Source organism: Marmota flaviventris, chromosome 1 (assembly GCF_047511675.1).
Source record: "Marmota flaviventris isolate mMarFla1 chromosome 1, mMarFla1.hap1, whole genome shotgun sequence".
Lineage (NCBI taxonomy): Eukaryota > Metazoa > Chordata > Mammalia > Rodentia > Sciuridae > Marmota > Marmota flaviventris.
In genome coordinates this window covers 49,445,417-49,472,573 of record NC_092498.1, presented here as the reverse complement: position 1 = coordinate 49,472,573, position 27,157 = coordinate 49,445,417, and the positions used below count along the sequence as shown (strand labels likewise).

Genomic DNA, 27,157 nt, shown 5'->3' with positions numbered 1-27,157 from the left:
TGACATGAAGGTGTCACTCCAGAAGATGGACACAGGCAATTTGTTTCCTAAATCTCAGAGCTTTTCAGGCCTTCCCTCATTAGCTGAGATCAGAGAGCAACATTACCATTTAGGAATTAAACATAATCCACGGAGCTTAGAGTACAAGTTTTAAAGAAAAGTCTCTTCTCTTTGAATGTAAATCTTTACAAATTCCTAGCAAAATTGTGGTGGAAGTGAAAATGATAGTTTACTTCTAACTGAGATAATAGTTCATTCCAAACAGAATGTAAAACCTCACTTATATAAATTTATTGCTTAAAGACATTAGCAGTAATCTAGTCCAGCTAATTACCAAAGTGTGTGTTAGCATGATTCCAAAAGCTGTTCTAGAAAGAAAGAAAGAAAGAGAGAGAGAGAAAGAAAGAAAGAGACGCTGCATTTTGTAGACAAAAAATTTGCTCTTCTGTCCCACCTTTCCTGCCCCTGTGTGTCTTCTTGCACTTGTCTGCTATAGGCACTTAGAAGTCCTGGCATATAAGAACCTCATTAGCTTTGTTTTACTCATTGTTTCCACATTTATTTGCCGACCAAACCCATTCCTTTTCCTCATAGTGCCTCCTTGTACCCAGATGTTCCAAGACTATGCTGTAGAAAACACTGAATCCCAAACTGTTTTCATGACTATCGTTTTAGAATATAGTTTTTAAAATAAGCATTTCACATGCCCATTTCTTTTTTCAATCCTCACTTTGAAGAAATTGGACAAGATATTTCCATTTACAGAAAAAGAAACTTGAGCCCTAAAATGTTTGTGCTGATTTGGTATTACATATATTTTATATAATGTTAAAAAATATTTGATCATTTTACTTTACTTTGGTAATATTATTCCTAAAACAGAAGAAATTTTTCATCATCATATTCCTGAACATATTCATACTTTGCCAAAACTTTTGTTTCTTGCCAAACTATTTGCATTTTCAGGGAAAGGAGAATATAATGGAGATCCTTTAAAAAAAAAAAAGGATTATATAAGTGAATCATTTCCATCTAATTATCAGGTGTTCAGAGTCTTTTTGCCAAGTGGTTTAGAATATCCTTCCCTTCTTCCCTTTGGAATGTGTCAAACTAGACCCTCGGGGACATTCCACTTTTTACATGTTCTGTCCTCTATTGAAGGGATAGGGCATAGACCCAACTATGCAGGTTAGCCTGGTGGGGGTAAAGGAAGCTGCTTGGTATCCTCTTTGCATGTTTTCTTTTATCCACTTTTGAGACATTTTGTAATTGGTTTGGAAAACCCATTAATTTTCTTTAATTTTTAACAAAGTAGTGAAGCTCCTACAGATGAAAGAAAAAAACTTTAAGAGCATGTAAATTGAGGTACAACATGAAACCATGCTTTTGCATATTATACTTTCTGGGGTAGAGTTTATCGAGCCAATGCATATATTAATTTCATTTAGCCCTTCTACAGGGTACATGTATTTCAAAGCATGCTGTACACCATAAATATATATGTTTTGTCCACTTAAAAAATAAATTCTTAAAAATGTGATTTTTACATAGTTTTATAAATATAATCATAGGAGAGATCATGGGCCCTTAAAAATAGGTATTAGGATACTTTTTTCTGATAATTGAATTATAAAAGAATGCCAAAGGCCAATTGTCAAAGAGAAGTATCAGGAAAATATCTTTCTAGATTTGGCCATTCATTGTGACTTGGTTGTATTATTTGGCTTGTGTTTAGCTATTTAAAATTACTTCCTTAGAACACTTACCTAGTGTTCCCAGTTAGCTTTGTGTCTAGATGTCAGGGCATTCACTTCATATTGAGTATTAGAATGTTCCCTTCAAGAATGATCAGCTACAGTTCTTAATGTCTAAGGGTGGAATGGGGCTGTGGTCTTATCTTGACAATTGCCTCTATTCATATTCTAGATTGTTCTTCAGCAAACCAATTTTTAAGATTGTTTTTATACCTTAACTATTATACTTATCTGATAATGATGATATCCACTGAAATTTATCTGACATATAAGTAGCAGAAGATGAAACTTTTAAAAAAGAAAAATGATGGTTTTTACGTTACTATGTGATGTCTACAATAAGTGAAGGATTCTCATTTCATTCAAGTTTGCTGTTACAAGTCACCTCTGTACACCGCACAAACATTTAACTTCTTGCTTGACAGCAAGAGTTTGGAGTTTTTCTTCAGTCCTGATTTCTCTCAGACTGCCACACAATTTTGTTTGGCAAAGATCCTTTGCTTGCACCCCCACCTCTTGTCCTCTTTCCCATAAGAATTCAAGGAGTATAAAGACCAACTGGAAAGTATTTACTTCTAGATTTCATAATGTGCAGGTCACGGTGTTGTCTCGAATCAGTGTCTTTTCTCATACTGAGCTGAAAACAAAACCAAAACTAAAAAAGAAAAGATGAAGAGAGAAAGAAAAAGACTTATTCTTGTGGAGTTAAATAAAAGAATGTAGTGAAAAGAAGGTTCCTTTTATGCAAGCAGCATAGAACGTGCAGGGATGACTGCAAGTGCCTGAGGGCATTTGGTCCCTATTGGTTTTCACATCAAATGCAATGGTGCCCACAGATAGCCTGTATTGTTGTCAGTTAAATGGGATCATGAGTGTCTGAAAGGTGTTTGAGAATGAACCGAAAATCATTTTCACAAGTGGATGATTACTTCTGCCACATGTTAACCGAACTCTATCAGAATGGCCTAGCTTTTTGAGCCTGCATTAATTGCTCTTTCAACCTTGACTGAGGTTTCTCTTTAAGAAAGCCCTTTCCAGGACTCAACTACTCTATATATTGATTTTTTTCTCTTTCTCTATTTTTCCTTGAAAAATGAAGCCTTGTAGAAGAAAAGGCTTTATCATTCAACATGTAGATGGATTGTTCCATTGAATAAAAAGCTAGACTCATAAGTGATCTGCCAAAAGCAATAGTCCTTTTTTTTCCCCAAGCACTGAATAATTCCCATCTTATGTATACAATTATGTTTTTCAAATATTCATTAGTGATGATTTTTCATCGTAAAGTAAAACCATGAACTCTCACAGCATGGTCTCAGAGCAAATAAATTGTCATATTCTCCTTTCTATTAGAACTGTATGCCACCACTCTAATTGAAGCTAAACTACAATATTTAGTAATGTGTTTGGAGAATTTTTGTGTGTTGAAGTATTCTTTGAACACTCTTCAAGTTAGAAAGGTTTTATGAAGTGTTTTTGAAGTTTTATTAAATTTGTTATTTTATGTTACCTCTTTCTATTTCAAACATGATGCAGAGTGTGTCAGCTATACCCATATAATTAATACAGATTTTATTTCATGCATACCATGATATGAAGATGAGTTAAATCTCAGTTTTTAAAACTAATCATAAAGTGAGTTCTTAAATTTACACTAACATTTTTTGACTATGCTTACCAGCAGAGAGTATACAGTATTTATAGAAAATCACTTTGTTAGTAATACTCATTTCTGAGGGTTTTGGCATAAAGGAAGAGAAATCACAGATATTACATGTGTGTCTATTTTTAAAAAATATATTTTCAAATATGTACTGTGCAAAAACAAGCATTTTAAATAGTTTTCTAAGCTTGGCAGTGTTAACATATAATGAAACGTAAGTTGCCTAAGATTTTGCAAAAGAGATGCCTAGTAGTTATGCTGATTTTTTGTTTTACTTGATGTTTATTTTTACCAAATTTTATTTTATTCAGTAAATATGTTGTTGAAAGCCATTTTACTGGTACTAGAATATATATTGTTAATGATCACCGTTTATCTAAAGAAAAGTTTTTATCTTTACTGTCACAATTTTCTAAAGACCAGTTTTGTCCACAAGCAAAACTTTTAGAAGCAGTTGTGGTATGTATATTACCCAGCTGGCTTATTAAGTTAGCTTTTAAGGATCATGTTGATACCAGAAATGTTGTATAATTTTAGTAAGGTATTATAATAGCCTTACATACCTATTAATATGCAGAAGATAAAAAATATACTACTTACCTTGTTGGTAGTAATTATTTTGACTTGTTAGCTATTTTCTTAAAGAAAATTCAAGAGGTGAACACCAAAATTCTTTTTTCTTCTCTGGAGCTTTCCCCTACCAGTATATTTTAAATATACAATAAAAATGTTAAAGTTCATTTTCTTATGTCTCTGATATTCAGTGATGCAATATGACCTTAGACTGGTTACAAATACAAAAATAGTTTAGGCGAATGAAACATAGAGACATATTTCCTTGGTTTTATGCCTTGGTTCCTAGCAATGATTCACATTTCGTGGAACAAATAGTGCTCTTCATTAGAAATAACCCTAGAAAAGGCATTAATACCTGAAGATTACTCTGTGTTTATACTCACTTATGAAACCAAATGCTTTAAGGCTTTACTCTTGTGTTAAATCCAAGCATTGTGTCAGTGCTGCTAATTGCTTTGTTACCTAATCCTGTGTAAGAAGAGAAGATTTTAAAGTTAAGCAGGCAATTTTTGGTTCAGAGGAACAACTTAATACTTAAGTTGGATGTATTGATGGAAGTAAACACTTTCACATTGTATCTGAGCAGTTCTTTTTAAATAATCCAAAATACTTTAGTTACATGAGTATTGTGATGCAGTATAAATATTTCAATGGAAAAAAACATGTTATAGTTTGTGCAAATGAGCATCAGAAATATGTGCTTGTGAAAGCTGTGCATTAGAATCTCTTTTGTATCCAAGAAACTCTTTCGTATCCCCTCTTAAATAATTATTGGATCAAATTTAACTTCAGTTAGGGAGTTTTTCCCTAGGGCAACATTCTAATAGAGTACCAGAGAATGGGTCATGATCATAAAAACTGCTACTATTTGTTATCTCATTTTCCATCCATTTCTAACTTCACCAAAAGAATTTTTAAAAGATGAGAGGGAAAAATATCTTATTTAAAACCAAATCCTATAGGTTGAGGAAAATGAATAATGGTGAAAGCCCCACCACACCAAAAAACAAATCTGCTTTTTTGTTTAAGGTGAAAGAAATTCACAGTACTCATTATAGGCTGTTCCTCTTATGTTGCTTGATAAATGTTCATTTTATTGGATGATATTATAGATGGTCTCCTCAATCCCAGTTAAGTGTGTGTACCCAGTTTGCAGATATTTTGGCAGGTCTGATTTACATATTCTTTAAAAAGACATTTTGATATGAATCAATCGTATAGTAATGACCCAGCAGATGACAAAATGTTGAGGAAGAGCAGACCCACCAGGCAAGGTTCTGTCCCCTTCTAGGCCTGGAAACACTTTTCTTGGATGATGTTCTCCCACATCTTTACCTGGTAGATTCTTTTATTTTTTTTTAATATTTTCTTAATTGTTGATGGTCCTTTGTTTTATTTTGCTTATTTATTTGTGGTGCTAGGAATCGAACGCAGTGCCTCACATGTACAAGGCAAGCACTTTACCGCTGAGCTACAACTTCAGCCCCTGGTAGATTTTTATTTCATAAAGCACTAAGATACTAATTTATCTAGAATGTGGAGGACAAGAATATTTGAAAACTAGGCTTAAAAAAATACTGGACTATTTTCATGAAACACAAAGTAAATGACAAATAAATAGCCATAAAGAATCTGCTTAATTAGTGCTATTTCCATCATATATCAGATAAGTGGATTTACTCCTATTGGCTGCATTTTTCCCCCACAGTATTCAGTTAAAATTGATGTTTATTATAATGACTCTGAGATTACTATAGGGTCTTTCTAAATCATAAAAGAAAGATCAAATTATATTTATGACTGTTTGAAGTCAATTCAACTTATTATGCACAAATTCTCTAAATATTGGTTATAGATATAGATACAGTCTGTATAGAATAACTCAATTTTTAGTAAGCATAAGGAACAGCATTTATTGTCTGGTAAATTATAATGTCAGGCTAAATGTAACTTTTGCATGTTTTCCTGAAATTTCAAAAACCTATTAGACCTTAGATACCATAAAAGAAATAATTTAAAATGTAGCACTGAACATTAAAAAAAAAAAATAGCGATTCAGTAGTGATGCTAGGCATAAAGTTGGTTTAGGAGAGGATACATTTTGATTTTTACAGGTGTTATCTAATAAACTGATTAACTGATGATTACCAAATATTCAAACGATTTTGACTCTTTTTCCTCACTCACTCTCACTCTAACCCTCCCAAATGATAACACCCATTTGTCTACAGAGAATTTAGACTGCTCCAAATTCCACAATGTGAGGATGGCTTTGAAAGCTGGAAGCCTATTTCACCATGAAAGCCTATAGAGCTCTCCACTGTCCTCAAGACAAAAAGAAAAGGACCTTGTCTCTAGATTTTACCTTAGTCACGTCAGAAATATTTAGAGTCATAATGTCAAATAATAATAATTTTTTCTGATTAAAAAGGTAAGATGTCCTCTCATATTGCCAGTCATAGTACAAAGTGGTACAGCCACTCTAGAAAATAGTTCTGCAGTTTCTTATAAAATCCATCATACACTTTCGATATGATACAACAATCCCACTCCTGGATACTTGTCCAATAGAAATGAAAACATTTGCTGACACCAAGACACAAATGTTTATAGTAGCTTCAATTTTGATGTCCAGATGTGTGGAAACAATTCAAATGTCCACCAGCTGGTGAATGGATAAACACATTGAGGTGAATTCATTCAAATAAATATATGTACTGTATAATTCCAACTATATGGTATTTTGGAAATGAAAAACAAAGTCAGAAATCAAATCAGTAGTTGCCAAAGCTGGGGTTGTGAGGAAGGGATTAATCATAGAGGATGAAGGAACTTGGAGGAGATAGGAATGTTCCATAAGAAACTGTTCATGGTTACATGACTGTTGAAACATTTGTCAAATTGTACACCCAAAGCAGGTAAATTTTACTTTATGTAAACTGCTAATAATCCTTACAGAACACAGAGGAAGAAAGACATAGTCAGTATACACATTTTTAAAAGGCAAAAAAGCCATAAAAAAGGATATGAAATCCATCTTTAAGCTCGCCAGACAGATATTGACTACAGGTTTAACTTTTCATTGAATTTTCTGGATTTTTCCCATGAATAAAATATGAGCCTGTGTGGCTACTTGTTTTATTTAGTAAGAATTTCCTGTACATAAGTAAGTTTTTTTCCATCACTTTTAATGACAATCTAATCATTTGATCCTTAGATTGCTATTAGGGTTTTTACTCTTCACCAATATTGGTGAACTCTATTTTTCTTCTTCTTCTTTCCTCTCTGGTTTTTAAATATGTCCGTTAGGCCAAGAATCTGCTTTCATACCCATGAAAAAGCATCTAGACAACGAACGGGACTTGGTATCTGATCCCAGAATTCATGCTTATTGTGAAAAAATTAAATGTGTTGAAGAGAAATTTAATGTATTCTTACTTGGTATGGTTATTTTGCTGTTGTATTTCATCCAGGTTCATTTTTTTGCATTAGAATTGTATCTAATATGAAAACATTAAGAAGAAAAACCATTATATTATTTTCTGTATAATATTTATAACATTATTTTGCAGGTAATCTTTTGTTAAATGTTATTATTTTTCTTGCATTGGGAGCTGGCAAAAATTTATATAACAAATTAGTTTCTGGATATGTTTGATCATTTGTCACTTTTATACACGTTCAACTGAATTTTTCCTTAAAATGCAACAGCCCAAACTGCTTTAGAGTACTCACATATATACCTTGGTTCTCATCCCCGATTCCTTCTTGCTCTGTTTGTCATAACACGTTCCTGTGATACAAATACAACATTCCCAAATACAATGTGTATGTGTCCACCAAACCCTGTGCTTTCTGTCTTCAGAGAAACCATACATTCCAAATTTATTAATCCATGATTTTGAATGATGTTGCTGCTGACTGGTATTCTTCATGCAGGATCTTCACTGTCAATAAACTCACATTAACTTGCTTGTAGTGTTGATGGTTTGTGTTACTATTCACATTCACTTTTGTATGAACTGGTTGCCCAGCAGTCTGCCAAGTGAGACACTTGAAAAAAGCTGAGAAGCAGACTGTGGTCACAGGCAAAGGTTCTTTCAGAAGCCCTCTGTGGCTGCTGGGCAGCTACTGGGCACACATCTTGTTGGTAATGCTTTTATAGAGGACAGCTGTCATCTCCACAGCATCTAGTTCCTGAGGTCATTGCTGTTAACCCCATAATAGGAACTTAGGTGTGTGCATTTCAAGAGAGGGAAATTATATAGGAAAAAGACAGAAAGAGAACAGCTGAACACCTATCACTAGAACCAGAGAAGAGATATTAGAGGCTAGACTAAAGGTATGCAAAGGGTTTTAAGGGGACCTTGAGAAGAAACAGTGAAGCAGGTGAGAAGAGGGGTAGATATTTCTGCCAGTCATTAAATGAATTCACATGACATCTAAAAGCACAAACAATGCTATGAAGGGTAACATGAGTGGCAGAAAGAAGCTCACCAGATGCTTCAGCTAGCTTATGTGGGTAAAATAAAATGTGTAATTGATTTGAGCAATTTAGATGATGTTTGCAATGCAACAACCCAATTGTTTTTGTTTTGATTTTTAGTAACTCTATTTTTTCCCTGATTCTGATAAGTTAGAAAATACAGCAAACTTAAATCTACCATAATTATGTTACTCACAGATACTGTTATTAGTATTTTTGTAATATTCATTTTTGCATCTATATTTCTTAAAAATTTCAGATCACTAAGGATGGTGTAGTATTGCATTCTGTTCTTTTTAGTTATTATATAATGAGATATTCACTATGTTATTAATTTTATCAAAAACTAAAACAGTAGGACTGTTCTTATTGTGGTGCTATGCTACAGGAAAACAGTCTTATGTTACCCCCCCACTGGTAGCAAGTTAGAGTGTCTATTCATTTCACCACACATTAGCCAACGTTCCACTCCATTTTACTCTATTTAAAGGGGACAAGAAGTATGCTTGGTTTGTGGCAAAAGATGATTATTTAAATAAGAAGCTAAAATTTCAGCCATGAAAATTGTGAGAGGTGGTCTGAAGACTTTAAGCCCCTAAATAAACTGTGTTAGCCACAGTGTTTGTTGTTTTGTTTTAGTTTTGGCCCATGGGATGTAATCCATCCTCTCAGGCATGCTCAGTGAGTGCTCCCCCACTGAGCTATACCCCAGCCCCATGATACTCTTTTTTTTTTTTTACCATATTTCTTTAATTTTAAAATTAAGTCTCTATTTTTGCTTTTGTAGGAGGGATGTGTATGTGGTTTCATGACATAATTTTAAAATAGTTCTTTCCTTGATGAGCTCACCTTGGATTACATTTTAATCTCTTCTTTTACCTTCCTGGATACCTCTGCATATCTATATATATATTCATTCAGAACCAAAATTTAGTCTCAAATGATTGACCACATTAATCATTACATAACAGCCGACAGTTAAAAGCCATGGGTGAAATGATACTAAACTATACACATCATCTTCATTGTAATCTGAATTTCGTATTTTTTTAAAAAAAGTGAAATGAGATACTTCCATTAAGTCAGGGAAATCCTAAGACGATGGAACTGGCAAATGTTGGAAATCAGCAGATCCAGGCCTGTGGTTTGATACATGAAGAAATGGAAACACATCAGTATAGGCACATCTCGGGGTCACCCAGCTAGACAGTGACCTTTCACCTTGGGTTCTTGACTCTATAGCTAGCTCCTTCCCTGGCTGCACTATCCAGGTCTGGTCATTTGAGATCTGAAGCTTTTAGTACCATGTCCTCAGTTTGCAGCCTTTGTCTCTCCTAAGAAGTATGTGCAAGAATAAAATTCCAACTGGTTCTTTGATTATCCTTTCTAACTCCTACTTCGCTCAATTTGTGGTAAGGACTGACAAATTGATAAGCCACATAAATCAATTTCCTTTCAAGAACCTAGAACAAGCTCAGTCATTTTGTAACACAGTATCTGCGTGTTGTCTCAGATTCCAAATGAAAACAGCCTTTAGCTGGCTGCTCTCAATGATAAACACCTATGGAAGAAATGTGATTACAAGGAACCACAACATTATTCATGTGAAATGTTCTTTTTCTTGTTTGTTTTTCATACCAGATATCTGTATGCCCTTGGACAGAAGGTTTGGAAAAGATGGAAAAAACGTTACTTTGTCCTTGTTCAGGTTAGTCTTTTTTTTTTTTTTCCTCCTGTCACATAATCAATCTAAGACATGGTTCTAAAACTTATTTATGTGAGTTATATCACTATTTACTATATTCAAAAAAGCTTAAGAAAAACTTAATTCCTTTAAAAATAAAAGTAGTAAATTCATTATATGCTAACTTGAATTACATTCTTAAATGAAAGAACTATTTCCCAGGCCAAGCAATTTAGTGAAATGAGGGGCATTATTTGGTGCTTTTGTACATCTCTCCGTTGTCTGGCATCAGAGAATGCGGCTATATTCTCATATCAGTTTCTGCATGCAGTTTGTTGCAATATTGGATAGAGCGTGGTCTCTAGAAAGCACTACTGTATACTTCTGAGCAAATAAATATGAAAAAGGCAAGAAACTTCTGAATATTGTTATTAAAAATTATTTTAACCTTACAGACCCTCTGAAAGGATCTTAGGATCTGCAGGATTCCCAGAGCATCCCTTGAAAACAGCTGATATTTTACAGATAAATAATAATTAATGAAATCACTGATTTTTGTGCAACTATGCCATATATGTTACTAATCCACATGAATATGTTTTGAAATCAAGTTGACTGCTGATTATTGATGACTAGATTCTGAATGTTGACAAACTCACCAAACAAATGCCACTCATTTCACCAAAGATTGTTGGTATAGGTGGTTTGGCTAGCTTTTTAAAATCATGGATAACCTTTGCTCATAGAACATACATATTAAATTAAACTTAGATTAAATCATAACTTTCCAAGTAAAAGTCATTTGATTTCATGATAAATTCATGTGATGTCATTTTCAAAGGAAATATCTGAAAAGAGAATCACTCTTGGAATTCTTAGAACAGTCTAAAATCTCAACTATTCCCACAACACATGAGGCAAGCTTGACATGGTAAAATGCCAAGGAAGGAAAATTAACATTTTCTATCTTCCAGAATACCACCATGCATCAGTTGTTGAATAAAATCACCTCTATTAATGTCCCATTATGCCATGATTTCTTCTTGAAAGTTTAAAAATTCAGTCAAAAGTAGATTTACCTATATGGCAGCCACATGACCCATTTTATTCCCAACTAAAATGTGGTTAGAACTAATCTAATAAAAGATTACACAGAGTTAATCTGTGGTTATAGAGCTCAAGGGTTCCCTGTTTAGAGTTCTGGGTGATCTTTCTGGTTTCGTTACTTTACATTGGTACAATAATTTAAATATATTTACAAAGCAATTTGAGTGTAGATCTTTCTGGAGATTTTAATTTTATTCCTATTTCAAAAATGTTTCACCTACATCAAATTCAACAAGTTTGTCTCAGTTATAGGTCTTTGTTGAGTTTTTGAAAAGCATGAATCTTCTTCAGTTATATTCTATGCATTCATGTAGAGTTTTATTTAATTCCAAAATTTCATTAGTATTACTGGCATAAACAGTTTGGGAGCAAACCAAGCTACCTCTTAATAAGCATAGAGTTTAACTGGTAGAAATATGTAGGAAAGAAGTGAGACTGTGACCCAGTAACCAAAATATCCAATGGCTCATTTGCTTTAATCAATGAGCAGAGAACACTTGTTAGTCTAGAGATCTGGTTTAAAAACTGTAGGCTCAAAGAGTTTCTAATGTACTGATTGTTCTAATGTAAAAATTAGTCTTTTGTAGACCAGTTTTAGGATGTCAAATGATCTCCTCCTGCTTTTGACCAGAGAAAGTTTGGGGCAGGGGAGATCATCTTTTTCCCCTTCTCTTATTTTCTTGCATGTGATCACAGGAATCAAAAGTTATAGACATGAACACTTTGATTATCACCCATTAGACAGTTTAGAAATGAAAGAAGGAATCGTAATACTTTGAGATTGTTAATTGGTAGGTATTTGGAGAAAATTACCTGTGGAGATAAAAAGTCCTCCCAATAGCTAAAGTATATATTTTACATTTTAAAAAGCAAATCTTGTGTAAATCAAAGTAGATGGTTAATGCATATGCTTCAGAATTAAAATGTAAGGGAATGTACCCCCAAAACCATAATGCATATGGATTTGTTCTACCTGTAGTAACATCTTAAAATTGAAGTCATATTTAAATACCATGTATGAACGTGCACATATGTACATATATACACACTCACTTATAGAATCCCATTCCTGAATGTATTAAAATATACATGCCAGTTGTCTGAGAACTCTTGGAAGTTTTAAACAATTGAATCTTCCTTTCAATTCCAAATGTAATGGGAAGACAAATTGAATGCACTTGCTTCAAAATCAAGATGGATATGTATGGAGATTCAGTGAGAATGACCCATTGAGAGGAACTGGGTAGTTTCTATGAGTATTTTTAAAGACAGCTCTCATTCTATCTGCACACAGCTTGTCGGTGGGTACCTGCAGGCAGCATTATTGAAAGGTGAAGGAGTCGTTTTTCGTAGGGAGGACAGTATCCCCCTGCTGTGTCTGCTGCTGTCATGGGCAGAATGGTGGTCTGGTGATAATGCGAATCTCATCACCACTTGTGAGTGTGTGTTACATGAGTGATGTAGCTGGAGACCTAACCATCAGCCCAAGAATTTGTGCTCATAAAAATTGATTGAGAGTCAGGTTTGGCCAGCTGCAAAGTCATTGTTCAAAGTGAACACTCGAGGAGCCACTGAGCTGAAAAGACTTATCAAAGGCTTTCAAATAAACAGTAAAATCGGAAGCAAAAATGTCGATTTAAATCAGAGTCAAGAAAATGGAAAAATAGATTACTCATTAATTTGGGTGTTTGTTTAGCTTCTTAGTAAGATGAGTTGGAGTTCCTGTTTAGATTCTGACCCTGATAAAATAAATAAGTGGATTCTGAAGTTTTCTAAGAGGCTGCATTTTTTTTAAACAAAGGTAAATTTTGATTCAAGCCAAACTGAAAGAAAGCAATTTTGATATATATACTTGAAATCTTATTAAAATTAAATTTATATATTTCTTATTCATTTTTCTTATTCTTGTCCAATGCTTTTATATTATATTTAGAAAATATCTTTACTATAAAATACTTATGATACTATACTATATAGTAGTTCATTATAATAAGACATTTAACAGCTTTAAAACTCTAATATTTAACCAAGTGGAATTATCTCTTCTATATTCTGTTAACACTTATTCAAATAACCATATGCCCCATATTGCATATTCTATAATCAATTTAAAAATTCATGAAACACTTACATATGAATATAATTGCTATATTAAATCTGATATTTAGTAGGCAATTACTTTGTGGCAGGTACTTATTTAAAGCACTTTTAATGCATTATCTTATTTACCTCTCAGAATAAATCCAAGGGTTGATTTGGCATTATAATTACCCCCATTGTACAGTAAAGAAAACCAGTATGCAGAGGGATTACGTCATTTACCCAGGTTAGTTTAGTATAGGATTCAAGTAAATTCAGTTCTGTGAGACTGAAGAGTCTTATTTCTTCTGCCATACAGCCACAATTAAATTAATATACACAACTACAACTGATCTGATGACAAACAAATATATATATATATATATATATATATATATATATATATATATATATATATATATAATCACTGTGGATCATTAGTATTGTGAGGTGCAAAACAGCATTCCTACAGTAAAGAATCAGGAGTGCTGGTGGAAACAGCCCTGTGTTTGTGAAGGCCACTTTCTGTGTGACATCACTGGAAACTGAAGGCAACATCGATGTTGTCTTGGCCCTGTATCAAGTGTTCACTGCTTGTTGTTGATGTGTCAGAATAAGGACTTGAAGTTGCTGCAAACAACAGCAGGCTCTCAAGACATAATGTTAATTACATATCAGCTGAATTGGCACAGGATGTAAACAGTCAACCATGCCTCTTTGATCAGTACATGCTGCACACATATGAGAATCACTGTTAAGAAGATGCCGTCAAAAAGTACTTTAAACATAAAGAAGTGGTTGCCCCAGACTATTGATTTCTAAAAGAGTCAACACACCTGGGCATCAGCTGCAGGAGATGCCTCTCACATATTTGAAAATACTGCTACTAAGTACAGATGGTGAAGTTCAGTTATGTGGTCTAGGTTTAGTCTAGGACATCAGCTGATATTTGTTTCTGGCAGTAAGATAATGTGAAGTGAGCAAATGAACTGCTGTCAGATGGAGAAAGTCATAGGATGGTGGCTGTCTAGCTGTGTGCTTTAAATTGGACATGCTTAGTATAGGATGAAACTGAACCATACAGGTAGAAAATGGAAAGGCCATCAGCACCCTAGCACTGCCATCTTATCCATTTCTCATTCTCAAAAGTAATTAATTAACCATGGTTAATAGTGTGGCCTTCGACACTTGTATCATGTGTGCGCGACTGTGTGTATGTGTGTGTGTGTATAGATGAAAACACACAGATATTCGTAACAGAATCATTCCATGTACTTCTGCTCTGTGAATTGCTTTGCTCCCCTTTAAAAACATATTGGAGTGAATTTGCCATGTCAGCATATAAAAATCCACCTTGTTATTTTAAGTGAACTTTAAGTGAATGATTATATTTTATAATATAGATTTATATAATTTTTGTAATAATTGCCCTTCTTTAGACATTTATTTCTCTTTTTGTCCACAGTGCTATCATTATTATATGTACAATTCCTATATATTAGTCTTTGTATATATGTGGAAGTACTCCTATAGAAAAGAAATCACTAAATCAGAGGGCGCAGATACTTTAAGGCAGATTATAAATATTTTGATGACTCATGAATATTTGAATATTGACCAAAACTTTGGCTGCTATTTTTTTTTTGCAGTTAAGTCATTTTTATTAGTAATTTTGTTACATTGTATGTTCTTTTATCTTTCAAAATGCACATCTTAAATAGAAAAGAAAATTGAAAATTATCTTGGTTGTGGGGCTAATTTGGAACAAAATGTCAGAAGAGAATGACTTTTAAATTTAGGTTTCATTTTTAAGATAACTTTTGCTTTGTAATAATTGGGTTTTCCCTAGCCAAAAAAAAAAAAAAAAACATCATGATGATGATGGTCATATTAATTTATGTGTCTGACCCTGGAACATCAACACACAAAAACACTTACACTTACTCTTAAAATTATTCTAAAACAGTAAATGGGCATTTTCCTGTCTCAAAAGCAAAAACTGTAGAGGGGGTCAAGCAAGGTAGAATGAGAAAAGGGCTAGAAATGGTGAAGGACAATCTCATATGGACCATGCAGTGATAGCAATATGACAGTTTCTCTCTTTTACATATTCCCTGTGTATCTTAAAAAATATTCATTGATATTTTCATGATTAGCTCCTAGGGAAGTGTCTGATCCCTCTTGTTTGTGTATCTCACATCCACATGAAAAAGCAGAGCACCTGTGAGTGAAAATTGTACAATATTGTGAAATCTGAATTCAATATTTCTGGACTTACTGATTTTTGAAAATTGTTTTACAAGACTCCGTTTTAAAATGCTCTGTGAGTATGTATGTGTGCCATTATGAATATGCATGCATTCATATGTGTAGACATCTTTATTACCGTTTCTTCACAGAGTATGCCTGTCTCCTGGTATGAAACATAGCTGATTTATACTTGACCATACTTAAACTAAAACCCACATGTCATCTTTGATCCCTCTCTTTTTCTTACCCTCATATCAATCCAAAAACATAATTTATTCTATAGCCAAAATAGTGTTCCTATTCATCTTCATCTTCTCTGCCACCATTAGCTGAAACTGCCATCGTCTTCACATGGACCCTACAAGTAGCTTCTTAGCTGTTCTCTCTGCTTCCTCTTCTACTACTCTCCTTATAATCTCTTTTTGATGTTGCCAGAACAATCTCTTTGAATCATTACTCACATTATGGCAATTGACAGCCTAAATCTTCCCAGTGACTTCCCATATGCACTTACAATAACCCATAACCATAACCTTAAGACACTATATTCTGGCCCCAAGCTTCCATGTCAGTGAGCAGCATTCAACTTCTAAAGTTCATTCCCCAGATTAATTGCAGTGTCAAAGATAGGAGTTGAACATCTTCAAGTTACCAGCCTGCCCTCCAGAGGTACAGCAAATACATATATAATGTGGGGTTTGTGTCATTTCTGTGCAAACAAGCCTTTGAGTTAAGTCCCCTACCTTCCACCCAGATTGTTTGACTCTCCCTAAACTTCTCTTTAGAAATTTATACTGACTTTTCCCCAGGACTTCTCATTCTGCCTACCCATTCAGATATCAGTTCAAATGTTAACTTTTCAAATGTGCCTTTTCCATTCACCCAATTTATTTTATCTAGTGATAGATTATAATTATACCTAATAATGTGATTCATTATGCCATATTCATACATGCACGTAATTATTTCCCACATTTTACTGGTGTATTATAGTTGTACATATTAATGGGACCTATTGTTACATATTCACACATGCACAAAATATAGCAATATAATTTCGCCAGTAACACACCCCAGCATTTCCCCTCCTCCCATCCCTCCCACCCTTTTGTCCTTTGGCTATCCTGATCTTTCTTTGATTTTTAGGAGATCCACCCTACCTTTTTTTTTCCCTTTTTCCTATCTAGCTTCCACATATGAGAGAAAATATAGGACCCTTAACATTTTGCGTTTGACTTACATCACTTAACCTGATGGTCTCTAGTTCCATCCATTTTCCTGCAAATGCCATAATTTTATTTTTCTGCTCATCCACTGGTGAACACCTAGGCTGTTTCCACAGTTTGGATCTTATAAATTGTGCTCCTGTAAACATGGGTATGCATGTATCCCTGTAGTGAAATGCCTTTAATTCTTCAGAGTAAATACTGAGAAGTGTTATAGTTGTGTCATACAGTGATTCTATGCCTAGTCTTTTGAGGAACCTCTATACTGATTTTCATAGCAGTGATACTAATTTAAAGTCTCACCAACAGTATGAAAGTGTTCCTTTTTCTCCACATCTTCCCCGGCATTCATTATTATTTATATTCTTGATGGCTATCATTTGACTGGTATGAGACAAAGTCTCAGTACCATTTTGATTTGTATTTCCCTAATTATTAATGATGTTGAGCATTTTTTTAATCTATTTGTTGCATTCTTTTGAGAAGTGTCTGTTGAATTCATTTGCCCATTTAGTAATTGGGTTATTTGATTTGGGGGTGTTTTTGATCTCTTTTCTATATTCTGCATATTAATCTTCTGTCAGAAGCAAAGATTTTCTCCCATTCTGTGGATTCTTTCTTCATATTCCTAATTTTTTCCTTTGTTGTGCAGAAGCTTTTAATTTGATGCTGTCTCATTTATTAATTCTTGGCATTATTTCCTGAGCTTTAGAGGTCCTGTTGAGAAAGTATTTGCCTAACATGCACATAATTTGATCAATCTCATTCCTCATTCCCAAGTACATTTCATTTTCTCTCCCTTCCTGCCTCCGCGCTAGATCTGCTTGCTCTCCTCCACTGATGTCCCTGTTTTTGTTGTTGTTGTTGTTATTGTTATTATTATTATTTCAATTAGTGCATTATAGTTATGTATATAAGCTGGATTCATTATGGTACATTCATACATGGATATAACCTATGTTTTAGATAAAATACCTTCCAATTCCTTCCCTGTCACACTGACCTGTATTATATTTTCTAGAACATTTATCTCCTATTAGAATTGTCTTTTTAGTTATACTTTTAAAAAAAAATTTCTTTATCCTTTCTTCAGTAAATCCTCCATGAATATAAGGACCTTATCTTTCTTTTAGTCTGTAAGAGTACTGTCTGGCATATGAGTAGAAACTGACTAAATATGTATTAAATAAAATAAATGCAAATCATCTGAACATTGTTTTTTAAAAAAAAAATACCTTTATTTAATTTGTGTAAGGATTGCTAAATCTTTTTTATGCCATTTGGTCAAGACAGTTAATGATAAATATACATTCCCCTCAAATCTAGCAAGATCTTGAATATATGTTCATTTTAATCAATTTAATTTGATTAAATTAAAATCTGAGATTTTTTATTTTTAAATGTCTCTAACAGCACCTTTGGCCTCTGCCAAGAACATTTCCAGTGCAGGATTTCTAAAACCTTAATCTGTACTGAAATTAGATGGTGGCAGTTGCTAAGCTGCCAGCTGTTACCATGATCCCTACAGAAGTACTATAACATACAAACATGAATGCTGTGGTCTCTAAAATCTCATAGTTAGCCCTCGCACGTGTGGACGTGGACAGGTGTTGAGCAGGTTGACAACTGAGAACAAAATGGGAGGTTTCCTATACCAGATGTTGATCCCTCGTGGGACCCCCTCATCTTAAGTTGCCCTACCAAAAGTAGTGATGCTGAAGCCCAACTTAATGCTGTGCTGAGATTAAAGTCTATTCATATCCCCCAATTCTCAAAAAGCCCATGCCTTATGATGTTATTAAGAATGGATTGGGTTAAGGATATTGAATGTTTATCATTGATGCACTTCTGTTGAAGGGATTTTCAATTTCAATATAGTAAATTATACAAGCTTTGTTCAGTAATACACAAGGAAGATTGTAAGTGAAAACAAATATGAGATGGGAATGGGTCAGACCACCTGTTTCTGTGTAATTCCCTGGCATGTGGTGACAGGGCAGAATGGAGGCTACAAGACTGCCTCGGATGGGAGCACAGGGAGCAGGGGCCTGCAGCTCATCTTTCAATAGCATATTTAAATGTTAGTGCCCACAGACTCTGACAGTTCTTTCAGAGTCCTGATACTCCAGGTCACCCTGGGTGTAGCTGTTAACTAGCAGTTACTACAAGATGTCATCATTCAAAAGGATTCTCCTGAATTTGCATTATGGGTCCACCTGTATAATTAGCCTTGGGAATGTGATTTAGCATGACACTGTAAAAGAAATGGGTAACAAATAAGAGTTCTTGGGGTGCTAGCAGAATCCAAAGAAGTAAGGAATGCAGCATCATTTTATGGAAAGAAAGTCAGAAATCAGTGAGTCAAAGGGTAGTATTAATGTTTAGTTGCTCTGGAACCAGTGTGTACCAAAAGCCAAACTGCAGTTTTTCAGTTGTTTCACTGGTCACATTTCCTAATTATTGCTGACAGCTTTGTTGGTCGTTGGTATTTTGTTACTCTTCCATCTTTACTTCTCCTATGTATGACTCAGCCCAATTACCTTTGACAGATTCTGGGTCTGTTCTGTAATTTTTTAGATATTAGAATAAATAAGATATTAAAAGGAGTGCTAACAGTATTTTAATCATTTAAATCGCCATGAGGAGATTCCTCTAAACCTGGAATTTTGTTTTTTATGTTTTAGCTCCTTTAAATACTTTGTAACTTGATATTTAAAAATTTGTATATTCATCATGTTAAAATATAATGCTATTACTCAAAGTTAGCAGGAAATATAATGTTTAGCATAAAGCATGAAAACTTCAGCTGAATTTCCAGTTAAAGCTATATCAAGAAAAAAGCAACATTAAGCATCTTACATTACATATATTTGACAGCTTATTTTTAAGTTTACATCTCAAGTGGGAAATAAATTTTTGCATTTTAGGAGTTTATATATATCAAGTCTGTATTCTTTAACACATGACAACGTAAAGATATCAGTAATTGATATGAATAACTTTAGAGAGTCATCAGCTTTTTTGTTTTTAAGGGAATATGGATTTTTATAATTTTATTGCAATATCTATTAGACAAATCTAGTGTCTAAAACTACACATAGATGTACTGTCACATTTTCCTCTGCCGTGGTTTCTCATTCTTTTACATATTCATCCAAGCAAACATCTTCAACACTATATTTTTAGTTTACCAATAAGGACATAAAAAGAAGCAGCCCATAAGAGTAGTGGAAAGAGAGAGGAGAGAGCCAAATAAGGCAAAGAGACAGAAGACAAAGACATGGAGAGTCCACAGTCCTCAGCTCATTTGTAGCCTGTCAGCATCTGTCCCCTTTACTCTGGTTTATTTTCTGCAAAACAATTTGCTACTTGAAATTATCTCTTTATTTGTGATTCATTTCCCTCCTCCATTCTCAATTTGTGAAATTAACTTTCTTCTTCTGTCTCAGCATTGATGAGACCTCAAAGCCAAAAAAAAAAAGTTCTCTGTAGATGCACAGTGAGTACTTATTGAATGAATAAATGCACAAATGACTAAACAAGTGAAAAAGAGGAAAAGTACCCATAAGAACACAGAGAACTATAGAAAGGCTGCACATGAAACTAAGCTCAGTAGTTTAACAATCTGATTAGTAAACGACAGAGGACTAATTCTCAGATGTCTAAGAAACATTAAGGAAAAAGATCAAATATGTCCAATTAAAAGAACATTAGTCTTTGAGCTGTTGCTAATCTGTCCCTCAAAATAATTTCGTACAATTTACAGGTATTCCTAAACTTTTCATCATACGTTTAATAATTGTGATGGATGCAATTTCTGAAACAAAACAATTAAACCACTCATGAACATGCTCAATAGAATCTAAATGCCCTTGTGTGTGTGTGTATGTGTATGTCATATTATGTGACCAAATAATTTATTTTTCATCTAAGAAGTTTTTCATGGATAAAGACTGGAAGGATATGATATCCTCATGTGGGTGAGGATTCAGAAAATATACAATTGGCATTTCTAAAAATATTTAAAATTTATAGAATAGTTTTATTTTAAAATGTATTTAATATATACTTCACAGAAGAGAAACGATAAAGGGAAAATGCATTGATATATTTACTATTCAAATCATTTTTCTCTCCAACAGCCTTAGTAGTTTTTTTTTTTTTAATTATAGACTTGGTGCCATCTTAAATAATAATTTTGCAAAAAAATAAAGAGGTAATTGGCTTTTTTATTTAAATAGCTCACAATTAATAATAATGACATGAGAATTATTTAGAACTGAACTAATAAAATGCTATACATACTTGTGAAATAATGTTAATATGAACTTAAAATTAACTTACGTAGATAAATTTAAAATGAAAAAATACTAAAATACTATTTTGAAATTTCAGAATGAGAATTATAAAATATTATAAAAGAATTATAAAATATTGTGTTATATTCCTACTGAAGTGAGGACACTTGTGTTCTAGATTCAAGAGAATGATGTCCATCTGGAGGACCTTGGGAAGTCAGATCCCTCCTCTGTGAATGCTTAAAGTAACAATTTAAATGCTAAAAATCACAATCACAATCAATGAAGATTGATTCTTGGTTTAATTCCTTAATATTTAGTGAAATTTAAGTCCTCTATATGTCACAGTTTTTAGTTTCCTGTAGATGTTATAGTTTCTAATTTCCAAATGTATATCCATCCTTTAAATCCTCACCTCATAACTGAAATCTGTAACTCTATCAAATTTAACAATAATCCTTTATTCAATCGATAATTTTTTAAAGATGCATTTTTATAACTTTATTTTCTTTCTTTCTTTTTTTTTTTTAATGTGGTGTTGAGGATTGAACCCAGGGCCTCACACATGCTAGGCAAGTGCTCTACCACTGAGCCACAACCCCAGCCCTCAACTGGTAAATTTTTGATGATTAAATAAAGACCATGTAGAATGTTGAGACAATATTATCAGATAGTCAATCTGAAATGTCATAACCCAGTCTCAAATATACTATTATATAATATATATCTTATATGTGTAAATTAGAAATTACACATTTTATTATGTTCCATTTGTTTTCCAAAACTACTTCCCATTTTTTTCTGATCAATTTTCAGTTCTTTTGAATTTCATTTTCCCTTTTCCTCTAAATAGTAATGTGAAATACAGAAAGAGCTGTCCACTTACATGCATGTTTTCAAAAATGCCTTTGTAATAGGAATATTCACTATCTAATTAAAGTTTTCCTTGTTATTGTTGCTTCTTTGTTTAATTTTGCCTTTCCTAAATTTCCATAGTATTTGGGTTCCTTTTTCTGATAGCAGTCATATCATAGGTGTCTGCATCTTGAAAGGGTTATTCCTACATGGCTGTCACAATCGAACCCCAAATAGTGGAGCCCAAGAGCAACTGCTTCAATAAGGGAACAAATTTGGCCCCTTGTATATTGTTTCCCATATATTTGTACTGTTTTACATTGGAAATGAAATGTCACTTATGGCAAATGCAAACACGTGCATTTAAGAATACAAGTTGAGTTGTTAAAATGTATCTTATTTTTCATCAATATTTATTTATATTTGCCCTGTTTTTACTCATTTTCTTGCCCATCATTGCTTCTTAGTACTTTCTCATTCAAGAATAAAACCACTAATCCTTTGACAGCCCCAAAACTCAACTGGAGAAGCCAGTTTATTTATACACACACACACACACACATACACACACACATATATGTGTGTGTGTGTATGTGTGTGTATGTATATGTGTGTGTGTGTGTGTGTGTGTGTGTGTGTATATATATATGAAAGACTGAGTCAAAAACAAGGAAACAACAGAGCAAGGTGATGCAGTTAGAAAAGCAGTGTAACTATTGTAAGCAAAATTATTTTCTTAATTTTATTTTCAGCAAGGTCATTAGTAGCATATAGAAATTGTACTGATTTTTTGTATGCTGATTTTATATCATATAGGTTAATAAATTATTTTACTAGTTTTAACTGTGTTTTGGTAGGCTGCTTGGGGTTTTCTGCATATAATATGTTATTGATAAGCAGGAAATATTTAACTCCTTCATTTCCCATTTGGATACCTTGTATTATGGTTTAGATATGAGTTATCCCCCCAAAAGTTCATGTGTGAGACAATGAAGAATATTCAGAAGTGAAATGATTAGAATTGAGAGCTATAACCTAATTGGTGGGTTAATCCACTCACAGGGATTAACTGGGTGGTAACTGTAGACAGGGAGGGTGTGGCTAAAGGAGGTAGGTCACAGGGGGCATGCCTCTGGGGCTATGTTTTGTCCCTGATGAATGGAACTCTTGGCTTCCAGATTACCATGTCCTAAACTCCTTTTCTCTTCCATGTCCTTCCATCTTGATATTCTGCCTCACCTCCAGCCCAGAGCAATGTAATCAACCCTGGACTGAGACCTCTGAAACCATGTGCCAAACACAGACTTTTCCTCCTTTATGTTGTTCTTGTCAGGTCTTTTGGTCACAGAGACAAAAAAGCTGACTAAACCCCTTTTCTTTCTGTTATTGAATTGCCCAGGCCAAGACTTTTAGTAGTATATTAAATGAAAGAGGTAGGTAACATTATTCTGTTCCAGATCTTTGTAAGAAACATAGAACATTAATTTAAAAATTTCTAAGTCTAGGTACTAGGCAGTGGAACAGGTCACAAAAAATACAAGATTCAGCATCACTGTGATCCCAAGAGAATTCAAACCGCATGACAAATACATAAGCACAAATTTAAACTTAAAATCATATTTTTAAATAGCTCACATATAATAAATGATGAAGATGAGAAATATTTAGAACTGAACTAATAAAATGCTACACATGGATTGTGAAATAATGTTAATATGAACTTAAAATGAACTTACATGGATATATTTAAAATGAAGAAATACTAAAAACTTGCAACTAGGTGAATTTTTAAAAACCTATCAAATAAGAGTTAACTCTCCAAAATGAAGATTAATAAAGGGTTAATAAAGAGCAAAGATGTTCTTTGAAAGCACTAAAAAAAATGAATAAAACTCTAGTAAAATTGATTATGAAAAATGGTAGACAAGACTATATAATATATTTTAAAATGAGCAAAATGATCAGGAAAGTCACAGAAAAGAAAACTTCAAATCATAAAAGGAAATTCTCAGCCTTATTAGTTATGGAAATTGTAAACTCAAATAACAGCAATATGCCATTCCCACCTATCAAATAGGGGCACGTTATAAAAGAATTCCAAATGCCATATTGGTAAATGTGGTACACCCAAAGATCTCAGACACCACAGATGTATGTCTAAGTTTGAAAGCGATATCCAGTAGAGATAAGGATATGCTGTAGCTAGTGGGGGAAACTCGTTATTGCAGTCCTGTGGCAGATTCATTCATGCCAGAAATAAGACCAGCACAAGGAGGCCATCAACAAGATATGGGATAAAGCATGGCAATTTTAGTACTGGGATATTGGAGACATATGGATATATTTTAAGGAGGTTGAATGTCACAAACATGTTGAGCTTTGCAGGAATAAGTTGCAGAAAAAATATGTACAATCTGTTCATATAAAGCTTTAAAACGTGAAAAGCATTTTATATAACAATTCATTTATATATAATAAAAGTTTTAAAACATTTATAGAAAAATAAAGTCAGTATGATTGTTACCTCTGTGGAAAGAGGGAAGGAAGTATATTTGGGTGGGCACATGTAGGTATCAAATTGTTATGTGTCCATTTATAAAAGCATATCTATAATCTTGAATATGTATATGATGCATATATATGATATATGTATCTTACATGTGTATATGTATCATTCAACAAAACTGGGTAGTGAGTACTATTCTTTGTATTTGAAACACTTCATAATATTTGTAAAATAATACTCCGTTAAATAGCTTTATGAAAGAATAGTGTGACTCAGATTTAACTTAGTGTCTTTAAATAAGAGAATGGGCTTCATTTTAGAATCAATAATAGAAGTTTACTATTATTCTTACCTACTTACCACCTTAGAGGTAAAGCAGCAGTTGTGTTAGTCAACTTTTTGTCACTGTGACAAAATACCTGAGAAAAACAACTTGAAAGAAGACAGGATTAATTCTGGCTCATGGTTTCAAAGAATTTAGTCCATGGTCACTTAACTATTGCTTCTGGTCCTCTGGTGAAGCAAAATATTATGGCGAGGAGCATTCGGTGAACCAAAGCTGCTCACCTCATGACAGCCAGAGAGAGAGGAAGGGGCTGAAGTCAAAATACACCCTGAGGTCCCTCCCCTGAAGACCTAGTCCCTCCATGAAGGCCCCATCTCCTAGAGTTCCCACCTCCTCCTAGTAGCGCAGTAGGCCATGAATCCATAAATGGATTGATCTACTGATGAGGTCAAAGCCCTCATGATCCAGTCGTCTCCCAAAGGCCCCACCTCTGAACATTGCCGCATTGGGGGCCAAGCCTTCCACACAGGAACTTTGGGGGCACATTCAGATCTAAACTGCAAAAAGAGTATGTTCATTGACAGTATGTAAGATGAGCGAAGAGGAAGAAAAGGAAAACTCAAGTGTAGCAAGAACCACAAGTGCACAGGCATTGGCTTCCTTCTTTTCCAATAGAATTTAATGTTGCTTTTATTTGCACAATGGTGGTAACTTTGTTCTATTTTTCACACACACACACACACACACACACACACACGCACACACGCACAAAAGCCATACAGAATTTTTGAAAAAATTTCAAAGAACACTGGGTTTTAAAAAAAAAAAAAATCTAATAATTTTTTAAAAAATTACACCACCCAATAATAATCGATGTAAATATTTTAATATGCATAATTCTGTGTGTATGTTTACCCATAAAAGCACACTCTACATTTTTGTTTTTAACATGATCTTTATGTGTTATAATGTACCTTAGAAATAGTTCTGTTAGGAAACATATCTATATCTGTCACGTGTTTTATTTATTTATTTATCCATTTATTTATTTATGTATTTGTGGTGCTAGGGATTGAACCCAGATCCTTGTGCATGTGAGGCAAGCACAGTACCAATGGAGCGTATTATACCCACAGCTCTGTCACATGTCTTTTAAGGCTCATTGTATTATACTGTGCAGTCATACCATATTGTATTTTAACCAGGCTGTCTGTTGGTTTTCCAGTTTTTTTCTTACCTGTGACACTGCAGTGAATACACAGCACATATATCTTTTACTACTTTGGATATATTTGTTCATTTGTTTCCTTTAGATACATTCAAAGAAGATTTTCTGAATTACAGGAATGCCTATTAAGTGTGAGGCTTTGCTTATTGTATGAGAGTTCTCCAGAGAGGGCAGCAGGCTGGAAACTGAGGCAGAAGTTGATGCTGCAGTCTTGAGGCAAAATTTCTGTTTTCAGGAAACCTGTTTTTGTTTTAAGGCTTTTAACTGATTGTGTGAGATTTACCCACATATCAAGAATGTCCTTTATTTTATCTCCTTTACTTAAAGTCAGCTGTACAAAACACTTTCACAGCAGCACCTAGGTTGCCTGGGTTCTATCGCCCAGCCACATTCATATATGAAGCATTTCCTATTTCCAGATGTGTTTCCTGAAAGTCACACCAATTTCCATTCCCACAACACTTATGAGAATGTGCATTTCTCTGTGTGGTCATCCAAATGTATTAGCAAGCATTTTCATTTTTGGCCAAACCCATCAATATCTCTAATATAGTCAAGTTAACTTGAAGTTTTAAATCCAAATTCTGTTTTGCAGTTTAGCAGTCTGTCACATAGAAATTTTCACAAAAATCTACGTCTTTTACTTTGTAAAAGAGTAGGGTCAGCTCTTCTCGGAACAAGAAATTATATGTCTTCCTTTTAAAATTATCACAGTTGCTGTGCATAGTAGCACATTCCTATAATCCCAACATCCCAGGAGGGTGAGGCAGGAGAATTAAAAGTTCCAGGCCAGCCTTGGCAACTTAGCGAGAACTGTCTCAAAATAAAAGGCTGAGGATGTAAGGTACAGTGGTGAAGTGCCCCTGAGTTCAATCCCCAGTTCAGAAAACAAAATAAAAAAGTAACAATGCTAAGGGAGGCTGGCGATAAGAAACTTGATCTCCACATTATAACATGTCACCACTTCAACCTCTCATACTAACCCAGGGTAAAGAGAGTGAATGTGAAAATAGAAGTGAAAATAAAAGAGAAAGCAGTAATCTTTGGCTGAGGGTTGTATCCTGTGTTCTGTATTTTCTTTGTGGGTTTACACTTCCTTATAGCTCAGATAGCAATTTTTTCTTGAATCTATAGCTTGTATGCATCTTCTCAGCCTGTG

At 33.9% G+C, this 27,157-nt stretch overlaps 1 protein-coding gene across 3 annotated transcripts in view; it reads left to right on the top strand.

Moving 5' to 3' along the window:
* Cadps2 (calcium dependent secretion activator 2) overlaps window positions 1–27,157 on the top strand; it is a 527,786-nt gene that overhangs the window by 341,144 nt on the left and 159,485 nt on the right. For all 3 annotated transcript variants that reach the window (XM_071612817.1, XM_071612816.1, XM_071612815.1), the window contains one exon: window positions 10,121–10,187. In XM_071612817.1, the coding sequence (XP_071468918.1) occupies window positions 10,121–10,187 (67 nt within the window). The remainder of the gene's footprint in view (window positions 1–10,120; window positions 10,188–27,157) is intronic.